The sequence below is a fragment of the Peromyscus eremicus genome, chromosome 3, assembly GCF_949786415.1.
Source record: "Peromyscus eremicus chromosome 3, PerEre_H2_v1, whole genome shotgun sequence".
Classification (NCBI taxonomy): domain Eukaryota; kingdom Metazoa; phylum Chordata; class Mammalia; order Rodentia; family Cricetidae; genus Peromyscus; species Peromyscus eremicus.
The window spans coordinates 129,867,942-129,892,219 of record NC_081418.1 but is presented as its reverse complement, the minus strand read 5'-3'; the positions used below and the strand labels follow the sequence as shown (position 1 = coordinate 129,892,219).

Sequence of the window (24,278 nt, the reverse complement as noted above, 5' to 3'; positions counted from 1 at the left end):
CAGGGTTTGTCCTTTGGCCAGCCCTTACTTCATAGAGAAGGCTAGAGTGTAGAAAGTGGAAGTCCTAAAAGGTTAGCTTGAAACAGACTAACTGAAAACAAAAAATAAACAAAAACTGAGGCCCACCCGCAGATCTGGAAGGCCTCGCTCCCTCCTCTGTACGGGGGCTGAGATTTTTCACTCACATCCAGAGGTGGTCACTGAATAGGATAGGAGAATCTCGTGGGTCCTTGTTGACCACGTGGCCTACTGACACACAGCTTGTGTTCTCACTGGCACCCCTCACCCCGCCAGGCCCACGCTTGTGTATTTCTTTCACTGTTTCCTTATGCCCTCTCCTACCACTGTGTTGTTCCTCTGTTAGCCAAGACCTAGAATACCAGGCTCTTCGTTGGAGACTCATTACAGCTTATCTCTGTCTGCCTTTCTTTAAAGCCAGCTGAACATACCCAATGCTCTCCCTCTATGGTAAGAACAACCCTCCAGACCACGTTCCCAGCTTCTGTGGCCCCCTCTAGCCACCACTTCTTACCCACCCCGACTTCCAGAGCCCTGGGAGCCCAGCCCAGCTCCCATTGCATGTGGCCACCATGTCCATTGTGTGCCTTACCTGCCTGTGCTCACGCGAGCTGTCCAAGGGTGTGTGTACAGTGGTGTTCCTCTACTTCCCCAAGCTTCCTTTGGGTGGTGAGTCACCGTGACCCACTGGGAGAGAACTGGACCCATGCTATTTCCTGTTAAACATCCCAAGGACTCTGCGTTTCAGCTAATGTGGGAATTTGTGAAGGATGCTTTTGGGAACTGTGATGGGGACTCCAGGGAAAAAACACAAGCGGGGGTGAGGTTCAGCTAGAAGGGAAGGCAGTTCTAACAACTCTGTAACTACCAGCCTCCCCTGGGCTTCGTGTGGAAGGCTGTGTGAGAGGCACAAGCTGGGATTTGCTATGGCACAGGTTTGGCCCGCTAGTCTCTCTACTGTAACCCTAAGCCTTAGTCTTACATCTTTCCAAGTTCCTCGGGTCTGTTACGTTTGCACCAAGTCACTTTTCCGTAACATGTGGGAAGCAGGAAAACAACCTGACTGGACCACTCCTGGTGGAGGGGTATATACCTTCCTTTTGTCTGCGTGGTAGACATGCCTCACCATATGACCTTGGAGCTCCTTGGAATAGCTTCCCCTAAGAGTTCCATCACACCTTTCAAACCAGGCTAATGACCCCCAAACCCCAGAATGATAGATTGAGAGATGTAGTGGTGATCCCCATCACAGCCCATGCTGGCCAAAAGGCTGCCTCGGAAATTTTTGTTTTGTTTTGTTTTATAACTCATCAGACCTAGATGTCCCAGCGACACCAGCTTGACAAATGCTTGACACCCACAGCGGAAGTCCCCCACTGAAGCTTGTCCTGTTGTTTTGTTTTGTTGTGGGTATTTTTCTTCCCTTTCTTGAACATGATAGAACTGACAGGTAGAAAAAGCTCTGCACTCCCTGTACGTTCCTCTGAGGAGCAAACCTCCTTCTAAGGACAGAAAATAGAACTTAGAAGAAGCAAACAGTTAATGGAGCCAAAGACTTCTGGGTAGGACCAGCGGCCACATTGCAGGCCTTAGAAGTTCCCCATACCTGTGAGTCTGTCCACTGCCTGGCAGGGCTAGGGTCTTAGTAGCAATTGGGGTAGCTCCAATTTTAAAATGTAAGAAATGTTTTGACTCTTGTCCTATCTGGAGGGTCTGAAAACCAGAACCCTTTGGCTTCCTTTCTTTACTCCGAGTATAGAGGATGGGGCTGATCTGGAAAATCTACCCCAAACAATCCTACCTCCATTGGCGGGGAGCATTGACATGGAGGTTGAATAGCTCATCGCTCCAGCCTGTTGGCCCTTGCATATTCCTAAAGTCCATCACATATACCCCTGCAGATAGAAATGAGATAAAGCCATCCCAACCTTAGGGATGGTCCAGAAGACCATAGAGGAAGAATTGGAGGGCTTGTGGAGCCAGCCCTGGGGCTTTAGTGCTAAGGAATATTCCAGGCCTGATGCTGTGAGAGAGACCCTGGTGTGGAAACACTGCCAAGAGGACACTGTAAGAGGACAAGTTAAAGGGACGGGACAGGAGGACAGACAGCGTAAGAGCCCTCCTTCAAGGGGTGCCTGAGATGGGAGCCATAACAGGAAATTCTAGGGTCCTTTCTCTCCGGGTGCTGCTGTCGGCAGGGCTGGGTAGGCTGCACTAGCTTTGGGGAAGATGGACGGGCTCCCAGCAGCTCTCAGAGCTTTGGAACGCAGCCAGTTGCTCACATGAGCAGGAGCGCCAAGGGCATAGCCACTTCTTGTTCTCAGGTATGGGGGCAAAAAGCAACACTTGTGCCCCAGAGACCTGGCTAGGCACGTGTCCACACCCTCAGGCTCCTCCAGACTAAGAAGCCAGTGGTGAACCTTTGGCCATAGATTCCCGGCAGCCCAGGAGTTCTAATCCCACCTCAGCTCCCCCTGACCTCAATGATGTCACTGTCTCCTTCTCTCTGTCCAAGACCACAGAGCAGGTACCCTGAGTGGCACCCCATAGTGGTTGGCTCAGCCTTTTCTAGGACTCCGCCCACAGGATGTCTCTCCTGTCTGGTCCTGCTGGCATCCACGGTCCTTTCAGACTGTGGACCTCTAGGGAAGGTCACAGCCTCTGAGGCCATGTGTTGAGGGCCATGAAAGGGCAGCAACTCCAGAGGCTGCAGTGAGGCACGGGACTGTGGCTCCCCAGTGTAACACAGCAACCCACTACCACCATCCCCCAGCAGCCATTTAGAGAAGGGCCGTGGGAAGTAGAGGGTGGCGACAGAGAGAAGTGAGATGAGCGTCCAAGGCATGCTCAGAGGTAACTTCAGACAGCTGAAAGGGAAGCCTCTAGATATAGCAGAGTTCCAGTCCCAAGGTGGAACTCCCGACTGATGAGATAGGAGTGGCTGGGCTGCGTTCTCCCGTCACAGGAGGGCCGGAGCCTCCAGGACAGTGGCTCTGGGCCCAGATTCCACAGCTTGTAATAGTTGAAGAACTAGGAATTATGGGAAAGAGGAGGGTAGGGAAACAAGGCCATGGGCCCAGGGCTGTGTCTTAGCAGGCACCTTGGACCTGGAAAGGAAGGTGCTGGCCTCCCACCTCGAAAAACAGGGACGTGGGGCCTAAGGGACATGTCTAGTGCAGCTGACCCCACCCTGGCCTGCCTCCTCTCAACCAATGGCTGTTTCTCAGAGGATCCCTTCCTGCCCTGCCTTCTTGCTGTGTTAACCGCACCCCCTATTGCCAACGGGTTCTAGAGCGCAGAGGAGAACTCCCGAATCTCCATCACCTTCTTCCGCCTCTTCCGGGTCATGCGCCTGGTGAAGCTGCTGAGCCGTGGGGAAGGCATCCGGACCCTGCTGTGGACCTTCATCAAGTCCTTCCAGGTAGCCACACCACCTCCCCCTGTAAAGCCGGTAGGGAGACGACCTCCACTGCCCCAGGAGATGGAAGGACATCGTGCTCCACTGTCACTTTGGCTAGGGTTCCTCACCAAGGGCAAACCAGGAAAGAAACAGCTCCAGCCCAGCATACAGGGCCCAGGTCTGGCTGGAGCTGATTCTCATGCTGGTCTTCCTGGCTATGTGAGTGTATGATGCCATGTGATAGCACCTGGCTTTCCTCGTTCTCAATGAAGAGAGGATGCGTGTAGACCTGTGATTCCAAAATCCAGGGCTCAACACACTCCTAAGAATTTATTAGAAAGAAGGATTGTAGGACTAGTCCTGAAGAATGCTACTTGTAAGTGTCAAGTTCATGAGAAGCAAAGCTGATAGGGCACTTGGACTCCTGGGAAAAGTCTGTAGAAATTCCTGACTCTGCTTCCCAGACACCACCCACAAGTCAGCTTCTCTTCCCACACACCCACTCTGAGACTTCCCTAGACCCTGCATCTAGGTCTTCATGTTTCCTGCCCTGAACAGTCAAGTTCAAATAGGGCATGGAGTCTGTCTCCATCCAGATGTACTCACAGTTCTGATTGTACCCAGAGGACAGTTGTCCTGGGGTGGTGACCTCCCTGTCCTATTTGAAGTCCCCTTCCAAACTCACAGCTCTGTGGACAGCGCCACCCAAAGCTCTCTGATGGAAGACCTCGAGATCCAGTCCAGCTGCACACAGATCCAGTGTTCTTCCAGCTGTGACCCACCCTGCTGGCCTCTCAACCCCTAATAAGAAGCTGGGTCTCCCCCACCCCAAGACCCTTCCCAGGTCAAGGTGAAGGAAGGATTCTAAGGATTTGAATGGCCCCAATGGGCTCAAGATGAGAGGCTGATTCTGCCTTGGTTCCTGAGACACCCCAACATTTCTTTGTATTGGGCAGTAGCTGGGGTGACCTTGAAGAATGGAACTTGATCAGGGAGCAAGAGAGCCCACCATACATTAAAAAATTGTGTGATCTCTTGGTGCCATCTAGTGGTACATGGGCAACATAGTTCCTAAACCAGAAAGCCAGGTTTCTATAATCCCACAAAAGGTGTTGAGACCCCCACAGTGCCTCCTCAGAAGTGGCCCTGGCTCTGTTTAGGGGATATTCTGAATGAGTAAAATATGTGGAACCTAATTGTATACGCTATTGTGTCGTGTATGTCACGAGACTTGGATCCTTTAAATGTCACATCCCCCTGCCAGGTGTAAGGGTTATCATTCAGATCAAGAAACTGCTGGAAAGTGGGGGAGCAACATTAAAGCCCAGAATGTTTTTTTTTTACATTTCTCCTTGTTAACTGTTTTCATAATAGTGCTCACTGCTCATTTCTGTAAAAGTAACTGGATAAAGACAGGGCATAAGCTGCCTCCTTCCCACTTTTTCCTGGTGACTACAGTGGTCTTGTTGTGGAATTTCCATCACCCCTTCCTTCTCTATGCAAATGCACAACTGTAGTCTGAGGGGGCTGCTCCTTGATGGTTCTCAGTAAACAATATGATGCTGCCTCCATTATTCTGAAGCGTGCTTTTAAAACCAGACTATGGACTGGGACTGGGGCTCAGTGGTAGAGGCCCTCAGCTCCATTCCCAGCAGACAGATGGATAGATAGATGATTGATTGAGTGATAGATAGATAGATAGATAGATAGATAGATAGATAGATAGATAGACAGACAGCTGAAATGGGAAACCAGAGCCCACCTCTCAGATTCTCTCCCTGGTGCTCAGTCCTCCTAAGACAAACAGCAGCTGACCACTGTGGAACTGGGAATGCAATGCTTTCTGGGAAAGGATCCTGCTGGTCTGTACCCCTGGGTCTCATGGCCCCTCTGTGCTTCCTTCTAGGCCCTGCCCTATGTGGCCCTTCTGATCGTGATGCTGTTCTTTATTTATGCAGTGATTGGGATGCAGGTATGAGAACCTCTGCCTCCTTGGTCTCTTCCCATTCCCCAGCACTGCAGCCCCTTCCCACGTCCTTCCTCTCTTCTGACGTTTGTTCCTGCCTGTCACTCAATGTCCAAAGAGCTGAAACTTCCCCAATAGGATATGCTATAGGCCGTGGGCAAGAGACAGCACAGGGATCCCTCCTTTCTTACAGTAGCAGGCTTGGGTTCTGCAGTGGGAAGACACTCATAAATTAAGCAGTGGGACTCGGGAGAGAACAGTCTCATCAGAGAGATGCAAAAAGTGGGTGTGTGCCACCAGCATCCTCTGCTTTGTCCACATTTGATGTGCCTGATTTGGGGTGGGGAGAGAAGAGAAAGCACTGCCCACCAAACATGCAGCCATTTTCAGGAGCCTCCCAGGGGTCTGTTGTACTTTCTCTGTTCCCTCACCCAGAGTCCCCCCACCCCTTCAGGGCTCCAGGTGAGTGCAGGTTCTATGAGGCACTGTCTCCCCAGCCAAGCATGTATACTAGACAGGATCTTCCCTTAACAGCTCCCTATATAATATCCCTAAAAGTTCCTGAGGGAAGACAAACTTTTGCGCTTTAAAGGAAAAAAGGATCTACCTTGACATCAGATACAGGGAGACAGCATTGGCAGCTTTTCAGAGGATAGGTTCAGAGGGCCGGGGAAGACACAAGCAGGCCCCTGACATTGGGAATGAAGAAAGCTTGTCCAAGCTCTGGGCCCTCCATTCCATATCACTGCAAAATCCAAGGGTCTCCTGTGTATTTGGGACCTGGAGACGCAAGGGCGAGAAGGCAGTGAGCCCTGGTTCCTACAGTGAGCACCCTGACCTCAGCATCCATTTACCACCTTCAGCCCCAGCTTCCCCTGGGTGGGAGACCTTTCCCGTGGGCTGAGGGCACGTTTCTTCCTGAAGTTTTCCATGCTGGAACTAGGGTCCAGGGATCAGGGGACAGCAGGTGTCTGCTGGATCACATCAGAGACTGCTTGGCTAGATAGTCCCGGAGGGGCTGTTAGACAGTGTCTGGAGATGAGCATGCTGTCCTTCTCTGGACCCTGAATTCCTCTTTCTTCAGGTGTTCGGGAAGATCGCCCTAAACGACACCACAGAGATCAATCGGAACAACAACTTCCAGACGTTCCCCCAGGCTGTGCTACTGCTCTTCAGGTGGGTCTCTGATGATGTAGGTGCACATGCGCACACTTACAGGATGATAGCCCATCCCTGGGAGAGCCAAGGGAGCAGGAAAAGAATGGCCTCTTCTCCCTTCCTTCCCAGGAAGTCACATTGTCATTTACTAACTTTCCATGTGCATTCACAAGGCACCACTCACATCTTCTGGGAGTCTCCTGTCCCAGCCATTAGAGGGTCAAAGTTAAACACCAAAAGCATGTTGGCTTGGCCTCTGAACTGGGGCATAGGCAAGCCTCAACACACTGACCTTGAGTAACGTGTCTACTTTCTCTTACAATCTGTTTACCAAGTCATCCTTTAGACACCATACTTCTTAGAGCTCTGCCACCATGGGTGTGGCTGAGAAGGTCATTTTCTTACACTGCCCAGAGTTCATGTCTTACACCACCATCTTCTTGTTCTCTTGGCTCACCATGATCCCCTTATCTGCCTCCATCTTCCCACCTTTCTGCTTTGCATGATGTCCTCCTCTAAGCCTCCATCTAGTCCCAGGCTGATAGATGAGACTATTTGTCTAGTCTCTGAGGCAAATGCTTTCCAGGTCCTTGAGGTCCTTTTCCAGAACGTATGGGGCCGAGGGTGGGGAAGCTGTCAGCTGATGCCACCTCCACCATCCCCTACAGAACCTGATCCCACACCCAAGTTTATTACAGCTCAACATGCATTTATCAAAATGATGAGTCTCCTTAATATCAGCCTGACATCACTGCCGCCCAAACCACAGGCCATCAGAACACAAAGCTATTTACTGTAAATCTGCTATTCCACAATGGCAAGCTTATGCCACACGTAAATGCAGGGGATGGTCACAGACCTCAGACTGGCCACTGGTCTCTCCCTCCTTTCTAAAGTTCTTAATGGCAGAAAATACCTTTTCGAAGAACAAACCCGTAACACCATTAAAGATGGAAAAGAAAAGGATGAGAGAGTGTTACAGGTGAACTAGAAGTGTTGGGGGACTTCTAAAGAAGATGAGGTTCAGTTCACAAAAGAAAGAGACAAGAATAGCACATTTCCAGACAGTTTGAAACCAGGGAGGGTGTGAGAGCAGCCTGGAGCTTCTCCAATCCAAGTGTCAACAGATACAAGGGACAGGGGAGATCTGGGTCACCGCTCCTGGGCCACTGCTTGAACTGACCCCTCTGGGACTTGCATTCTGGGGAAGTTCTGCTATGTTCATAAGCTGTGACAGCAGCATTTGACATCTCACCCCAGGGCTTTGGAGTCTGAAAGACCCAGCAAAGTGCTCCCTCTCAGGGAACCTAACCTCAGAGAGAAGCTATCCACCAGGCCCCTCTGCTGTGGATATCGCTATATATAAATAAACTCTGATTGGCCAATAGCCAGACAGGAAGTATAGGCGGGACTAACAGAGAAGAGAATTGAGGGAACAGGAAGGGAAGAGAGAGACTGTCTGGAGCCGCCGCCAGGACAAAAAAGATGTAAGGTACCAGTAAGCCATGAGCCATGTGGCAAAATAAAGATTAATAGAAATGGGCTAAATATAAGAGTAAGAGCTAGACAATAACAGGCCTGAGCTAATGGCCAAGCAGTTTAAATAATGTAAGAGTCTGTATGTTTATTTCATAAGTGGGCTCTGGGACTGGCGGGACTTGATGGCAGGAGCTGGAGAGAAATTCTCCAGCTACACCCCTCAGCCCATCTTGCCTTTGGTCTGTGATCCCCAGAGAGCTCACAAAAGGACTTTATTCAGACAGCTGGGTTCTCAGTCGCAAAGAGCAGCTGACAATAATCCCGAAAGATTTGAGGAAGCCAAGATCAGGAAGGATGGAAAGGGAGGAAAAAGGAGGGAACAGACCCAAAAGGTTTCAAGTGAAATGCACCTCACATTGTGAGGGTGACTAAAGACTAACACTCCTGCTAAAGTAGAAAATCAGCAACAGCCATTACTAAACAGAGCAAAGAAGGAAGAGAAAATGCGAAAGTGAGATATTTGTGTTTTCCTTTCTAAAATATTTTTAAATAGATGAGACGTATCACAGAAAGGATTCATCTAAAACTGTATTGATGAGCTGGAATATCAACTGAGGTTCACTTACTGTATAACCAAAGTGCAAAGAAAAATCAAATATGAAATAAAGATTAAGACAAAGAGAGCAGAGATAGAAAAATCTTATCATATAATAGAAATTCCAGACAAGAACAGAAGAAATGAAGAGAGTAAAACAATGAGCTGATCCAACAAAACTTCAAACCAGAAGTAAGCCTTAAGTTTGAAATGGCCCTACTAAGTGCAGAAAAGGTTAACAAGAGACTCCTTAACCTACCAGGGGTGGTGGCTCATGCCTATACACTCAGAACTCAGAAGGCTGGAGCAGGGGAATCATGAGTTCAAAGCTAGTTTGGGTTGCATGGCAATATCCTCTCCCAGTCTTATCTCCAAATATCCTTGACTGTTTATTTATACTCACCTTTTAGAATGCGAGCAATTAAAAAAATTCTTAAAGGTTTCCAAAGTATAAAACCTCCCAAACATTGAAGACAGGGAAAATCTTCCAAGCCACTTTGTTTGTTTGTTTGTTTGTTTAGGCCAGCTGTACAAAGACACTCCAAGAAAAGGAAACTATAGACCAGTGATTCTCAACTTTCCTAATGCTGCGACCCTTTAATACAGTTCCTCGTGTTGTGGTGACTCCCAACCATAAAATTACTTTCATTGCTACTTCAAAACTGTAATTTTGCTACTGTTATGAATCATAATGTAAATATCTGTGTTTTCTGATGGTCTTAGGTGACCCTTGTGAAAGGTCATTCAAACCCCTGTAGGGGTCACGACCCCCAGGTTGAGAACTGGTGCTGTAGACAAATATCCTTAATTAACACAAATGCAAAAAAAAAAATCCACAACAGAAAACTAGCAGACTGAATTGAACAGTACAATGAAAGCATTGGTCATTGTGTACAGGTGGAATTTAAACCTGAATGCAAGTGTGGTTCTCTGTATGCAAATCAAGAAGTGTGGTGCAACACATGAACAGAATGAAGGACAAAAACCATGAGGCTGTGTCAGTAGATGAGACTGTGTGACTCGTCTGTATGACCAGGAGGAAAGGGCTTTGTAAGCATAGATGTTAACTATTGAAATGACTTATCTATATGACTAGGAGGAAAGGGCTTGTAAGCATAGATGTTAACTATTGAAATGACTCATCTATATGACCAGGAGGAAAGGGCTTGTAAGCATAGATGTTAACTATTGAAAGTCAGCAACTAGACACATAGAAATTGAATGTTGACATTCCAGAGCGGCGGGGGGCAGGGGAGGGGGAGCACCTGTAGCTCAGTGGTACAGTGCTTGTCTGACAAACACAAAGCCCTGGATTGGATTCCCAGCACTGCCTGCAAGCAAACCACTAGATAAAACCCTGGACAGGGGAAACTTCAATGGTTTATCAAAAGGAGGGGCAAAAGTGGTACTTACATAAAGAAGCAATTAGAGGAATAAAGTAAAAGAGAAGAAGAAAGATAATATAAACAAAGATAACAAAAATTAAGCTTGTTAAATTTTTCCATTAAAAGCCAAGCATTAGGATCAGCAGAAAGACTCAGGGGGTAATTGTGCTTGCTGGCAAGACTGACAACCTGAGCTTAATCCCCCAGGACCCACGAAGTAGAAGGGGAAATTGACCCTTACAGGTTGTTCTTTGACCACCACACATGTGCTGTGACACACACATACCCAAAAATAATTTTTAAATTCTTTAAAAATAAAGATTGGGCATGATGCACACATATGTAGGAATTTCACAGTGAAACCTATTACTTTGTACAGTTAATACAATTGAATGATCACAGTTTTTTAAGATTGAGAGTCTACTGTTGATGCTAAGAATTCTAGCCAGGCATGGTGGCACATGCTTTTAGTCCCAGCACTCAGGAGGCAGAGGCAGGCGGATCTCTGTGAGTTGGAGGCTAGCCTGGTCTATAAAGCGAGTTCCAGGAGTTCTAGGGCTGTTACACAGAGAAACCCTGTCTCCAAAAAGAATTCTAACTCTAGAATGTTTGTGATAGATACAGTAAGACAAAATGACCCAAAGAGAGTGAAGGGAAAGAGATGGGGATGGAAATACCAGCAATGCTTGCCATGTGTGTGCAGCAGTCACAGCATCTGTAGAGGTAAAATTCCAGGTAAGAAGCATTAAACCAAACCAAGGGGAGGATTTGATACTGAGAAAAGGTTTAATCAAACAATAATATATAATGATCACAAACAATATAAACTTAACAATATTGTTTGGAAATATGTATAATAATAGGACAGAAGCCAAAAATGAACACCTAACAGTGAGTGCTGAATATACAGTCCATAAAAAAATAATAGTTTGACATAGCTGAAAGACCATCTAAATTGTTAAGAGGTGTCATTTGTAGACCTGTCCTCAATAAGTGGCAAAAAGACACATGCTCTTTGAGCACTCAGAAACATCCCCCCCAAAAGCACCCCCCACAATTTAAATCATAAAGAATTGAACAAGTTCTAAAGCTTCCCCAACATTAATACAGCAGGCTAGAAATTATGCACAGAAACAGCCCCTTTAAAGTCTCCCCACGTAAAATGTTAAGGTGCTCCGCTACTCAGCCTGAGCTGGAAGTACAGCTTCTCAGCAATGGGAGCAGGAGCCAGGATGAGATGACTGGTCGATGCCAGAGAAAATGAGAGCCCAAGTGTCCTTACTTAGGAGGTTATATGAGATAAACAGATGGGCAAATGAACATCAAAATAATCCCAAATGATGAAGGAGTTCACTCGTGAAAATAAAAGTGTAAGTTGCCAAAATAAAAAACAAAACTAGATTTTTAATCCTTAGAAGTTGATTCTTTGAAAATACTAATAAGTAAATACGCATTGATTAAATATAAACACTAATAAAACAAAAGCACAACACCAAGCATGGGAATGTAGCATAACTATGGATGTGGAAATGATTTTTAGAGGTGAGTGAATTCCATGCCCCATTTTGCCTCATCTCTGAGGTGGTCAGCTACTTTAGAATGCAGCTACACACCTTTCTGGCCACTGGCTGCCAGACATTCTTTAAAGCAAGCAGTGAACACAAACTTTTTAACTCCTATGAGAAGCATGTAGCCTGAGAAGTGGTCCCTGGCTCTCAGGTGAAGGATGGGAGGGCTGTGTGCGCTGAGTAAATGCAAGAATGGCATGCCCAAGCGGGCTGTTTGCCTCCACTGAGGAATGGGCCTCCCTGTTACTATGGACCCATGGGCACCGGAGAAAAGCAGAAGCAAATCCTACTCTGAGTTGCTTGTATGTTAGCATGTGGTTGCTTTGGGGAAAAGGCAGAAGGATATTCCTGACTGTCTCATTACCTGACCCCCCCCCCCCAAAAAAAGCTGGCAAGATACCCAAACCTTCCTGTCTCTTAAAGATGATTTCCACCAATATTTTGTGAAAAGGCCCACAAAGAATGTGAAGATACGCAGGACCAGAGCACCCAGGACTCTGAATCCTGCCTCCCTCAGGTGTCCTGCAACACTAACACTGGCCTATTGCTCCAGGGGAAATCATGTACTAAAAACAAAGGAAAAAAGCAAGGTGCCAAACCGCACCAGAAAAGGAATAAGGCCAGGGGAGCCAGGAATCAGTTGCCAAGTGATGGAGCTGTTCTCCCTGAGACCATCCTTCTATTTCTGCTGCTGACCAAAGCCCGTCAAAATGAGAGTTTGCAAAATAAGGTCAGACCTTTAGAAAGAAGCAAGTGATGACAAAGGTGGACACTGACACAGAAATTGCTGTGAACAAACGTCAGCCAATCTTTACGGGAATCTAAATGAAGTGGGTGCTTTATTATTGTTCTTAGTGTTTTAAGTCAGGGTCTCTATGCCTATTCCTGCCTGGCCTGGAACTCATTATGGAAACTAGCCTGGCCTCAGACTCTGTCTCAAAAGTGCTGGGATTAAAGGTATGTGCCACCACACCCAGCCGAAGGACATGCTTTTTTTATCTAGGAAAATATGGATTATAAAAATTTTGTTAAGAGAAAAAAGTTAGCAACAGTAGAAGACCATACATACATCCAAGAATAGCTGGGCAGCAAGAAATTGATCTTGATAGTTTTGTTTTTTTTTTTTTAGAAAAAACAAGTATTAACTGTAAAAACATTGATAAATCAAGAAACTACAAATTTAAAGAACAAATTATTCTTTGAAAAAATGTCCCTGAGTGTAGTTTTCTGGACTGCCACTCACATAAATCAAAGTGAGCACAGCCCTTCAGTTCTGGCGTATCAGAGGGGGCAGCCTTCCCTGCCAGGTGCAGATTAGTGCTAATTTTAACACTGAAATGCTCTCAATAAATGAGTAGCATTAGCTACAATAGATATTGAAAAAGTTGTCAAAAATCACAGCCTCTGCAAGGCCCACGCTGATGTGTTTTCATCTGTGATCGAGGGCTAAATCATTGTGAGTCACCCAAACTCTCAGGAATAGAAAGAGGCGGGAACCCTCGCCCTCTACCTCCACTCAGCCGAGAAGATGAACTAGTACCGATTTTTTTAAAAACAGAAGCAAGAAGTCACAAACACTACAATGTGGGGTGCTGCCATCTGAAGACAAAGGCTAATTCAGGTAGAAAATGCAAGCAAATCAGTTTTATGACAGTGGGTAGGATCAGTGAGGTGGGAAAGACACCAAGAAAATGGCCAGCTTGAGATAACCAGTTAGTAAATACAATGGACATATTATGCTATCACTTTTTCTAGTCAATATTTTGTTGAAAGTTCTATCCAGTGCAATAATATGAGAAGGCTGGGCTGGGGCAATGGCTCAGTGGGTAAAGGCTCTGCCTTGAGAGTATGCGGACCTGGGTTTAGAGACTCGGCAGGTGTCGTGTGCTCAAAAGAGAGCAAATATATATAAAAATTTGAATGTGTTACAATTCAAATGAATTAAGTTAGAGACAAGCCATATCTAGAATGAGACATTTGTAGTGACTGTAACTAACAAAGGAATTAATGTAAAAAATACCAAGAATTACTTGAATAAACAAGAAGATACACAACTCATGAGTCAGCGGAGCAAAGCTGTGAGCATCCAGTCAAGAGGAGACAAAATCAAAACTCTCAACCCACTAAGCATTTTAAAGCCATTTTTTAAGAAAGATATTTATTTTATTTCTTTTTGAGATAGGACCTCATGTAGCCCAGGCTGGCCTAGAAAAGCCAAATTGAAATATCATTCCACAGCATCATCTAAGGAGCATTCTTCGCAATTCACTAACTCCCAGAGCTGATATGTCTGCAGTGACCAGATGGCACTAGTCTAAACCGGACAAGTGCTACCTGGTAAACGTGAAGACATGAAGCATCTCCACTTGGTCGTTCCATTCCTAAGCAGACACCCAAGACATGGACCTGCATGCTTACTGCAGTGTTAACTGTGACAGCAAAAACAGTCTTTCTGAAAAACCCACTCCCGTAGCAAGGGCGGGTGTTTTAAAGCACTCGTGGAGAGTACTCCTGTGTAGCAGTGAAAATGATCTACAGCTGAAATATGTCTACATGGCTGCATCTAAAAACTTTATATAGATAAAAGAACAAATTTTCAGAAACTTCCTGTGTGTTTTAATAAAAATTAAAACACTGCTCTATATTACCATATTTAATGAACATCATCAGCTTCCAGTGAACACCGAATGCTCAATTCCTTTTTAGCAATTCCTCCTGGAAGGTGAGGCTGAGGGAGCCTTGCCTGTGTAGGTAAGAGTGGCCAGCTGAGGGTGGACTCTCTCACCTCTCTTGTCTAGGTGTGCCACCGGGGAAGCCTGGCAGGATATCATGCTGGCCTGTATGCCCGGCAAGAAGTGTGCCCCAGAGTCTGAGCCCAGCAACAGCACGGAGGGAGAGACACCCTGTGGCAGCAGCTTTGCTGTCTTCTACTTCATCAGCTTCTACATGCTCTGTGCCTTCCTGGTAAGCTGAGGTGGGACTCAACAGCACAGAGATGGGGGCGCAGTTTCGGGGCAGTGTGGTGTCAGGGCAATCCCAGCAAAAGAGCTGACTTGGGAAGACTGAATTAGTAGAGATATCTCACCCCTGAGAAGGACCAGAAGCCTTGGTGCAGAGCAACTCAGCCAGACTCCATCTGGTCCATTCATGGCTCTTGTCTCAGTAGCATTGTTCTAGAAGACAGAGGTGTATGGAAGCTCTGCATGAACTTGTATGTCTCTGATACCTTGCTCATGAGTGAGGGAAAGGTGACCAGACAAAGCCCCTCTCTGTCCCTAGTAACTTGGTACAAAGGTAGCTATTCTATCTACATGTAGGATTCATCCCTCACAATGCTCAGGGGAATAGTGTTGAACTCATGTCTGAGAGACCCAAATTCTAGCAGTTGGCATCCTAAATGCTAACATATTGCTGATACGTAGAAACGTTAGCTTATGACTTGCCTGGGCACTGACTGGTGAAGTAGGCTTGGACAGCAAATGTGTAAGTTTTGGCAGGCCTCTTAGAGTACCAACTGTTTCCTGCAGATCATCAACCTCTTCGTAGCCGTTATCATGGACAACTTTGACTACCTGACGAGGGATTGGTCTATCCTTGGTCCCCATCATCTGGATGAATTCAAAAGGATCTGGGCCGAGTATGACCCTGAAGCCAAGTAAGTTCCTAGAGGGAGACCCCCAACCCTCCAAGCTGAGAGGGGGTTGAATGACCTGTAGAAGAGACCCAAGACGAGTCAACATTGCGTGTACTAACTGAAAACCCTGAAATGTATCAGACCCAGGGTGAAGGGTCAAGGGCCAGCAAGAGGAGACCAAGTACCATTCACAAAGCTGGGGAACATATCAGTTGAATGGAAAAGTAAGACTCTAGTGTCAGATGAGACTAGTAACACTTACATTGGGTCATTTAGGGTTAGGTAGACTTCAGCTCCACCTTGACCTCAGGTTTATGGAAATTCTCATTTACCCGTAACTGTTATCTGACTATCCCTAAATGCCTTCTGGCCAAATGGTTAGTCGATTGAGCAACAAATGCATACTGGGATTTAATTGCACTTCCAGAATCCCTTCTACCTGGAGCACAACGCTAGCAAACTTCTTCTGTGATGAAAACTGTAACAAGCGTCCTGGGTTTGCAGTGATATCGTGTATCTCTCTGCACTGCTCAGGGCCTTCGGGCAGCCCTGCAGGGAATGCCCCTTCACCTGGCCCCACCCCAGTACATGAGTCCTGGCCTTCTGATGGCCATTCCTTCTCTCCTTCCTTCTCTAGGGGTCGGATCAAACACTTGGATGTGGTGACCCTCCTCCGTCGAATTCAGCCCCCCTTGGGTTTTGGGAAGTTGTGTCCTCACCGTGTAGCCTGCAAAGTAAGAAATGATCTGGGTTCCTTGGGGGGAAAGGATAAATATGGAATGCTAGATAGCTGTTTGTCTTTGTGATTATTAAGGGAATAAAGATATTTTAGGTATTTAAAGAAACAAATGTGAGCCAGTTTCTATTTTTAAGGACCCTTCAAGATCCAAAGTCCCAAGGCTATAAAAGAACAACATCACAGTGAATGTCTTGTGTCCTAGTGAGGGAAACAGGCATTCTATCTGAATAAAAGGTTTATTCAGCCATCAGGCTGTACGTACAGCCCAGGTATCAGGTGACCCTCCTCACCTAGGGTGATGGGTTAGAAACTTTGACGTGAAGTTTGAAAACCGTTAGGGCAGACACAACTGATGTCTCATCACCAAAATACAAACTACCAAAGTACAAAATACCCAGACAAGGATCTGCCATTTTTTATCAAATTCCTAAGTAAATCTGTGATCCAAAACCGGTTGGGACAAACACATTGGGCTCTGATAAACACAGCCTCTGACTGACCTTGAGAGTAGGGACCCTTAAAGCCTGCTCTAGATCCTGCCATGTGGCCAAGTAACTGCTGAGAAGCACCCCCTCATTCAGTCACCATCCGCCCCCATTTTCCCCATCTGTGCTTCCAGAGAGAATCCTGACGAGCTCAGAAAGAGCTGGGCAAAGCAATAGCAGAGAGCCTGGCCATATAGAGGAAGAAACACGAACAGCCAATGATTGAACTCCTCGGATAATCCATTCATGGACAACAGAGTTTAGGAAGCCTGGAACTTTTATTCATGCTCTGTGGTAGTCAGATTTCCCTCATCAGTACCCCCACTTTATTCCAAAAAGAACTTCAGGAGATTTCCAGTGATCCTGAAAATATGAGAAATGGGAACCTTCTGTCATTCTGCTTTCTGGTGCTGTAACAAATACCTGAGTTGCTAAACCTGTAAGCAAGTTTCTTTTGGCTCACAGTTTTGGAGGCTTCAATCTATGATCACTCAGGTCTGTGCTTTGGGTCTGTAGCAGCTTTGGAACTTTGCAGTTGTGGAAGAGGCCCACTCACCTCAGGGCCTCTTTACTTCAGAAGCAGAGAGGGAGAGAGACAAAGATCGCAATACCCTCCTCAAGGGCATGGTTTCCTATAGCTTCTTCCTACTAAGCCCCACTTACCGAAGGGTCTACCACTTCCCAAGAGTGCTGAGGCTGGAAACTGAGCCTTTATGGCATGGCCTTTGGGTGACATTTCAGATTCAAGCTGTAAGAAGTACCAATCAAATGTAAGATCAAACAGCCTAGAGGGAACTGGAGTATACAGGTCATGACCTCCACATGGGCCTGTTAGGGCCAAGAGCCAGGACTGAAGCTTTCTAACTTGGTGTCTACAAGATTCAAAATGATGCATTCACTCTGGAGAAGTACAGCCCTTGGCAAAATATCCCCAGGAAGACCCCATGTGGTCTGAGGGGTGACATCACTGCCATCCACAATGGGCATTATAGCACTCTTTCTTCCGATGGCCCCTGGGTGCTGCTGGCTCACCAAGGAAGAAGAAGACCAAGGGAGCATGTTTTGGGGGTGGAGAGCAACAAAACCCTGTTTGGGTGAGTGAATTTGGGATTAGGACTGAAGTAGAGATAAATGTGTCTATATGCAGAGAAAGGGTACTCTCTCCCCATAGAGCTGCCTCGTAGTCCTTTTCTTCGGAGTTGGATAATTCTGTCTGGTAGGCAGGTGGCTGTTCTTGCTGCTCATAGAGAGCATAACTGTGTCTGTAGTCCTGAGCACAGGGCAGGAAAGAGCCCTTGTGAAAGCAAGGGTCTAAGGAAGGTGGAGGCCCGGGAGTATTTACCACAAAGCCCTGTTGCTCCCTGGAAAAGCTTTGAAAACACTGTGGTGACCACATGCAAACCCCTCCCATTCCCAGCAGCACCCATCCAGGTTTCTAGGGCCCTTCCTGCCACAGTGGTTGTGCAGAGTCTCTAAGAACCGCCTGTCCTTGTCACTGATTTAGTCTCCTTTTCCCTCCAGCGCCTGGTGTCCATGAATATGCCTCTGAACAGCGATGGGACGGTCATGTTCAATGCTACCCTGTTTGCCCTAGTCAGAACAGCCCTGAGGATCAAAACAGAAGGTAATGGCTCTCATAGACCGCTGGTGGGAGGGTGCCGAGGAAGGTCTAGCATCCCCACCGGAAGGATGTTTCTGCCTACACAGCATCAGTGCAGAGTAACATGGACAGCCTGCACTCTGACTCTCCAAGAGGTGCATCACACTTACATTTTCTTTGGTTCCTAAATGGCCCCCTTGCCATAGCTTATTTATTTTGAACTTTTCTTTTCCATCAAACCCTAGAAATTGCCCTGGTAGCCTCCTGAGGACTGAATGTTTAATGCAAAACACGGAAGAGGTGGTTGTTACGCAGAACAGGACAAGCCCCATACCGATGGACTTGTATTAGCAACAGGCATGTCTCCCAAATATTCAGTTCTCTTTTGAAGTTAAAAGGACCTGTGTTGGGAAGGTGACAGTGACAAGCAGTGACTGTGGTAAATAGAGGTCATTACCTGCAGTTGCTAAGGGTTACGATCCCATGTATGCTACACTACTCAGGCTGTACCCCCTCAGTCTGCTCACAATAGAAGGGCCAAGAGCTGCCCTGTGGGTTAGAAGCAGTCCTGGTGAAGGCGTCTGTTGTCAGGTCACTGAGAAGTACTTTGAACTGCTCTGGGATAGGCTTCGTGGACACACCCCAGAAGACGCTGCTGCTCCCCAAGGCCCAGCTTAAGTGCCTCTTAAGAGTGTGGTCAGAGAACAAGCCTCAGAACCGTGAGCTGCTGGAAAGGCTAACTCTAAGCACACACTGCATCTGTGACTCCACGTGTCTGAGCTTGGGAACCTGCACTTAGAGATAGCTTCATAGACTTCTCATGTCAGAACTAAAGTTTGACACCACGAGGACAACCTGAGAGCCCCAGGCTTCCAGCCAGTGTCCTTGGTGCGGTGGAAGGGCACTGGGCATCACACACGATGGGGCACAGCATGTGTAACTACTTACGGTCCTGCTTCACTTTCCATCTTGTGAAATAATGAGAGTCGGTGGCATCTGGCATTTACTTCACAGGGTCTCCCAGAGAGCTGCCTTCTTTAGTTGCGTTCTTCCAGAAAGTAACAGACATGAGAGAACCAAGAACCAATCCTGCAAGAGACAGGGCAGGGAGACAGGTCAGCCAACCTTTGCAAAATAAAAATGGATCAAATTCTCCTGGTAAACTAAAAAGAAAGGAAGGGGGGGGGGAATGCCATTAGTAGTTAGTGCAAAACTTGAATCTAGGGTAGGTATAAATAAGCCTAATGAGAGATTTTGATGAGAGAGAATTCAATACACACTTAATGCACGTGTGTACATAACAGACAAAACTAGAAGAATGTCTGCTGACACACTAATATTAATATTGAATATCACTGTGAAACGGAGCCTTTTTTCAGCTCCGGCCTTTCCAAATTTTCTATAGTAAATATTATTTCCTTTCTCTTCCAAGGGAAGGGCTTCCTTTTCCAAGGAGAAAAGATGGAATGACTACTAGAAGGGATGTGTTGTGATACTTAAAGCTTACTATAAATTAATAATGCAGGTTTTGGCTCCAGGAAGGACTAAAAAGCACTTGTGCATGGAAGCCAAGATTTAGCGGTGCTGAAGATGCACTATGCAGGCAAACCAGATCTCAGTGAAATAATGCCAGCACCTGAGGGGCTGCCAAACACTCAATCACAGAGAACCGCTGTTAGCAAATGGGAATTCCTGGGGAGAGAAGCCAGCCAGTGGGACATACAGTTAATTAAGAATTAAAGATAAACTCTTAAATATAAAGGCTCTTGGGAATAGCCACCAAGGGCATTTAATTCCCCAGTATTCGAGGCAGAGCCTTCATCCAAAACAGGCCTTCTATGAACTTGTTACGTAAGAACAGAGTCAACACCACACTCAGACAAGAAATGGGGGAAAACACCAACATTTATCGTGATAAGACTGATCAGTCTTCACTTGCCCTTCAAGCATTTGTAAAAAAATGGAAGTAACTAGAAAAAAAATTAACATGTACCTTGAGAACCAGAAACCTCATCCCAAGCCAAGTATCAAGCTGAATAAGATTTTCTATTGGAACACTAAAAGAAAAAGATATTAAATTTAAATTAGGGCTTGGAGTATAGTTGTAGAGAAGGTGTCTAGCATGCACAAGGTCCAAGATTCAGACCTAAAAATGTGTAGGATCCTTTGAAATATACATTTGTTCCATAGGTCTGACTAAATGATTACAAATTTGGTTCCTCTCACAATTTAAGAGAGGAACCATCCAAAGTAAGGTGTTAGCAGGCTGGTTCTTTCTGGAGGCCTTGGGAGAGAATGGGTTCCACGTCTCTCTCTGTTTTCAGGTGGTCTCAAGTACCTCACTCCATCCCTCAGTCTCTACCACTCTTCACAGTATGACCTAGTCTGTGTGCCTCTGGTCTTTTCTTCTTGCCTTAATGTCACCAATCACATTGGATAGGTGGTCTACCCTAACACGTCATGACTTCACTAGTTAACTCTGTGAAGACCCTGTTTCTAGATATCTTAGTTAGGTCTTCTATTGTGAAGATACACCATGACCACAGCAACTCCTAAAAAGGAAAACATTTAATTGGAGTGGCTTATAGATCAGAGGTTCAGTCCATTATCATCATGGTGGGACATGGCAGCATGCAGGCAGACATGGTTCTGGAGAAGGAGCTGAGAATTCTACATCTTGATCCAAAGGTAACAAGAAATGGGCCAAGTTTCACACTGAGCAAAGCTTGACCAAAGGAAACCTCAACACCCACCCCCACAGTGACACACATCCTCCAACAAGGCCACACCTACTAATAGTCCCTCTCCCTATGAACTTATGGGGGCCAATAACATTCAAACTACCATATTCCACTCCCTGGCCCCATAAACTTGTAACCATATCATAATGCAAAATACATTTAGTCCAACTTCAAAAGTCCCCATAGTATAATCATAGTCTCAACAGTGTTTTAAAGTTCAAAATCTCTTCTGAGAGTCATGCATTCTCTTAACTATAATCCCCTATAAAATCAAAATAAAAAAAAACAGATCACATTACTTCCAACATAATGGCACAGGATATACATTACCATTCCAAAACATAGGGAAGGGAGCATAGTGAGGAAATACTGGACCAAAACAAGACCAAAAGCCAGCTGGGCAAACTCCAAACTTTGCATCTCTATGTCAGATGTCAAAGTGCTCTTCAGATCTCCAACTCCTTTCAGTTTTGTTGACTGCAACACACTTCTCTCTCTTGGGCTGGTACCACTCCCTGTTAGCAGCTTTCCTCAGCAGGTACCCCACAGCTCTGGCATCTCTAATATCTTGGGGTCTCCAAGGCAATCCAGGCTGCTGCTTCTTCAAAGCTTCACACAATGGCCTCTCTAGGCCTCCATTCAGGGACACCCCTGACACGTGCCTGGTCTCAGTGGCTTTCCTTAGTTGCTCCTTGACTCTAAAGCCAGAACCATGTGGCTGAAGCTGCCAAGTTCTGCTGCTTACATGGGCTGGAACATGGCCCCCTTGTTCAATTACATCTTCATCAGCTTTCTGTTTTCCATGGTTTCCTTCACTGCCTGAACTTGGCTATTCTGGAACTTGGTCTGTAGACAAGGCTGGCCTCAAACTTAGAGATCCTCCAGCCTCTGCCTTCTGAGTATTGACATTAAAGGCATGCACCACCACACCTGAATCTAAGCTTTTCTTTAATTCCTTTTCACAAGTTGGAAACTTAGCTGGGTGGAATCTTGCCCTGAGGTTACCACTCCCTTTATTCCATTATTTAATCTGTTTGTCTCCTTGAACTTAAGACTTGGTTCTGTTCTACTCCCTGGTGCTCTTTTTCTCCTCAAATTGTACACTTTATGTTTTTACTTGCTCAGCTTGTTCCTTTTCATTATAAATCTTCACTAGAGTTCACACTAATAACCACATTACAGAATCTATATTAGGCTGTTTCAAGATTTCCTCTGCCAAGGGAATTAATCCAAAACTTTTCAATTTAGCTGCAGGCAGACTTTTTTGACAAGGGCAAAAAACAGCCACATTCTTCACCAAAATATCACAAGAACAATCTTTAGCCAACGTACTAAAATTCTTCTCCTCTGAAACTTCTTGAGCCAGGCCCCAACAGTTCATCAAACTTCATTCAGCACCACTGTCTTCCGTGCTCCTACTAGGATGACCCACTAAGTAGTACTTAAAGCACTTAAAGCATTCAGCTGCTTTTCTAGTCCACAATCCCAATGTCTATATTCCCTTAAACAAAAACATGGTCAGGCCTATTACAACAATACCCTACTCCCAGTACCAACTTCTGTCTTAGCTAGGGTTTCTATTGCTGTGAAGAGACACCATGACTACAGCAACTCTTACAAAGAAAACATTTAATTGAGGTGATGGCTTACAGTTCCAGAAGTTTAGTCCACTAGCATCATGGTGAAACATGGTGGCCTGCAGGTAGGTAGACATGGTGCTGGAGAAGGAACTGAGAGTAATACATCTTGATCTGCAGGTAACAGGAAGTGAACTGAGTGTCACACTGAGTGAAACTTGAGCAAAGGAGACCTCAAAGCCCACCCCCACAGTGACACACTTTCTCCAGCAAGGCCACACCTACTAATAGTGCTGCTCCCTATAAGATTATGAGGGCCAATTACACTCAAACTACCACACTAAATAAATTCACCTTCTGAGTTTTCAAGTAGATATGAGTTTGGGGTACTCCTTTCAACCCAATATAAAAGATAAGTTCATTTGCACTTTGTTATAGTCAGGATTCTTTAACTGCATGTGTCAGAAACCACTAAGTCCAGAATGGTGGTACATATCTGTAATCCCAGCATTTGAAAGCCCAATGCAGGAAGATTATGTGTTTGAGGCAAATCAGGGATACATAATAAGCTCTTGTTTCAGAAAACAAACAAAAAGGAAGCTATGAACAACCTCCAGTGAAGGGAACTGAAAGTATGTTGGACTGCCCGGGAGTTGAACAAAGCCCAGGACTGGCTTTAGCTTCAGTTTAAATTTGATGCTCAACATGTTCAGGAGCCATCACTCACTCCTCCTGAGTCCCTCTGCTTGCTCCCATGTACCAATCCAGAGCTGGGTTTGAACTCAGGCAGTCTGACCCTGTAGCTCATGCTGTTCACCATCACTTCCCATACGATAAATGTTACTTCCAGCCATATCCTCTTCCCAGTGCTATGAAGCAAACCCCATAAACTTCACAGCTCCAAAGAGCACCCAGTTGCTAGCTCACAGTTCTATCAGAAGTCCAGCTATGGAGACGTGGGGCAATCTGCTCAGGGACTCCCAAGGTCAAACTCAGTCCACTAATTAAGCCAGGGGAAGATGCCACCCCCAAGCACACTCAGACTGTGACTGAAATTCTTCTCCCACTACTGTTGGTGTATGGTCCCTCCTTCCCTGCGAGCTCCCAGTCAGCTGGGGATGACTCTTAGCCCCCAGAGACTGCTACCTTTGCTCAGTACACAGTATTCATTCATCTGGGCCCGTCAGGGCCCACATGTCCTACTTACTCTTCTGCTCTTAGCCAGAGAACGTACTAGACTTCTTGTAAAATAATCTTTTTAGTACATATACAGTGAACAAAGTATAGTTACATATACATGTGAATTCTGGACTTTTAATGGGCTCCTATGGTTAGGTCATAGGCATCGTTGCCCTTTGGTCAGGTTGTAGGTGCTGTGTGACATAATCAATCACAGGCATACCATGTATCATATTCTCACTCCATGGGATTTCACAGTGCATGCACACTGGTAGTGAAGGGCAGGTATCCTTGGGAGGACCCTAGAACTAGCACATCCCCTCTTGCAATTGCTTTTTAGCTTTGCTTCTCCACCAGTATGAGTGTCTCAGGCAGCATGCATCTAATGAAGTCCAAACTACCAGAGCAGAGGCCTTCAGGTTTCTGCCTCCACTGTTAGATTTCTCCACTTCCTTCCCTGGGGGACTCATCAGAGATCCTTTGGACACATATGTGCCCCCTGTGTTGTGTATGTGTGCAGGAGGAGTGGATCGTCCTTACTGCAAAACCTCTCCATTTCCTGCAGCTGCACAAGGAGGTTATCTTAGTTAGGATTTACTATTACTGTGAAGAGACACCATGATCACGGCAACTCTTAAAAAGAAAACACTTAATTGAGGGTGGCTTGCTTACAGTTTCAGAGGTTCAGTCCATTATGATCATGAAGGGGAGCATGATGGTGTGCACGCAGATGTGGTGCTGAAGCTGAGAGTGC

The 24,278-nt window shown here is 46.1% G+C and overlaps 1 protein-coding gene across 1 annotated transcript in view; it reads left to right on the top strand.

The window, feature by feature from the left end:
- The window catches only part of Cacna1c (calcium voltage-gated channel subunit alpha1 C), a 491,450-nt gene that overhangs the window by 450,080 nt on the left and 17,092 nt on the right, over positions 1 to 24,278 (top strand). Inside the window, exons 31-38 of the mRNA XM_059258469.1 lie at positions 436 to 468; positions 3,311 to 3,439; positions 5,325 to 5,390; positions 6,469 to 6,560; positions 14,368 to 14,533; positions 15,097 to 15,224; positions 15,841 to 15,937; positions 17,949 to 18,051. Of these exons, the coding sequence (XP_059114452.1) occupies positions 436 to 468; positions 3,311 to 3,439; positions 5,325 to 5,390; positions 6,469 to 6,560; positions 14,368 to 14,533; positions 15,097 to 15,224; positions 15,841 to 15,937; positions 17,949 to 18,051 (814 nt within the window). The remainder of the gene's footprint in view (positions 1 to 435; positions 469 to 3,310; positions 3,440 to 5,324; positions 5,391 to 6,468; positions 6,561 to 14,367; positions 14,534 to 15,096; positions 15,225 to 15,840; positions 15,938 to 17,948; positions 18,052 to 24,278) is intronic.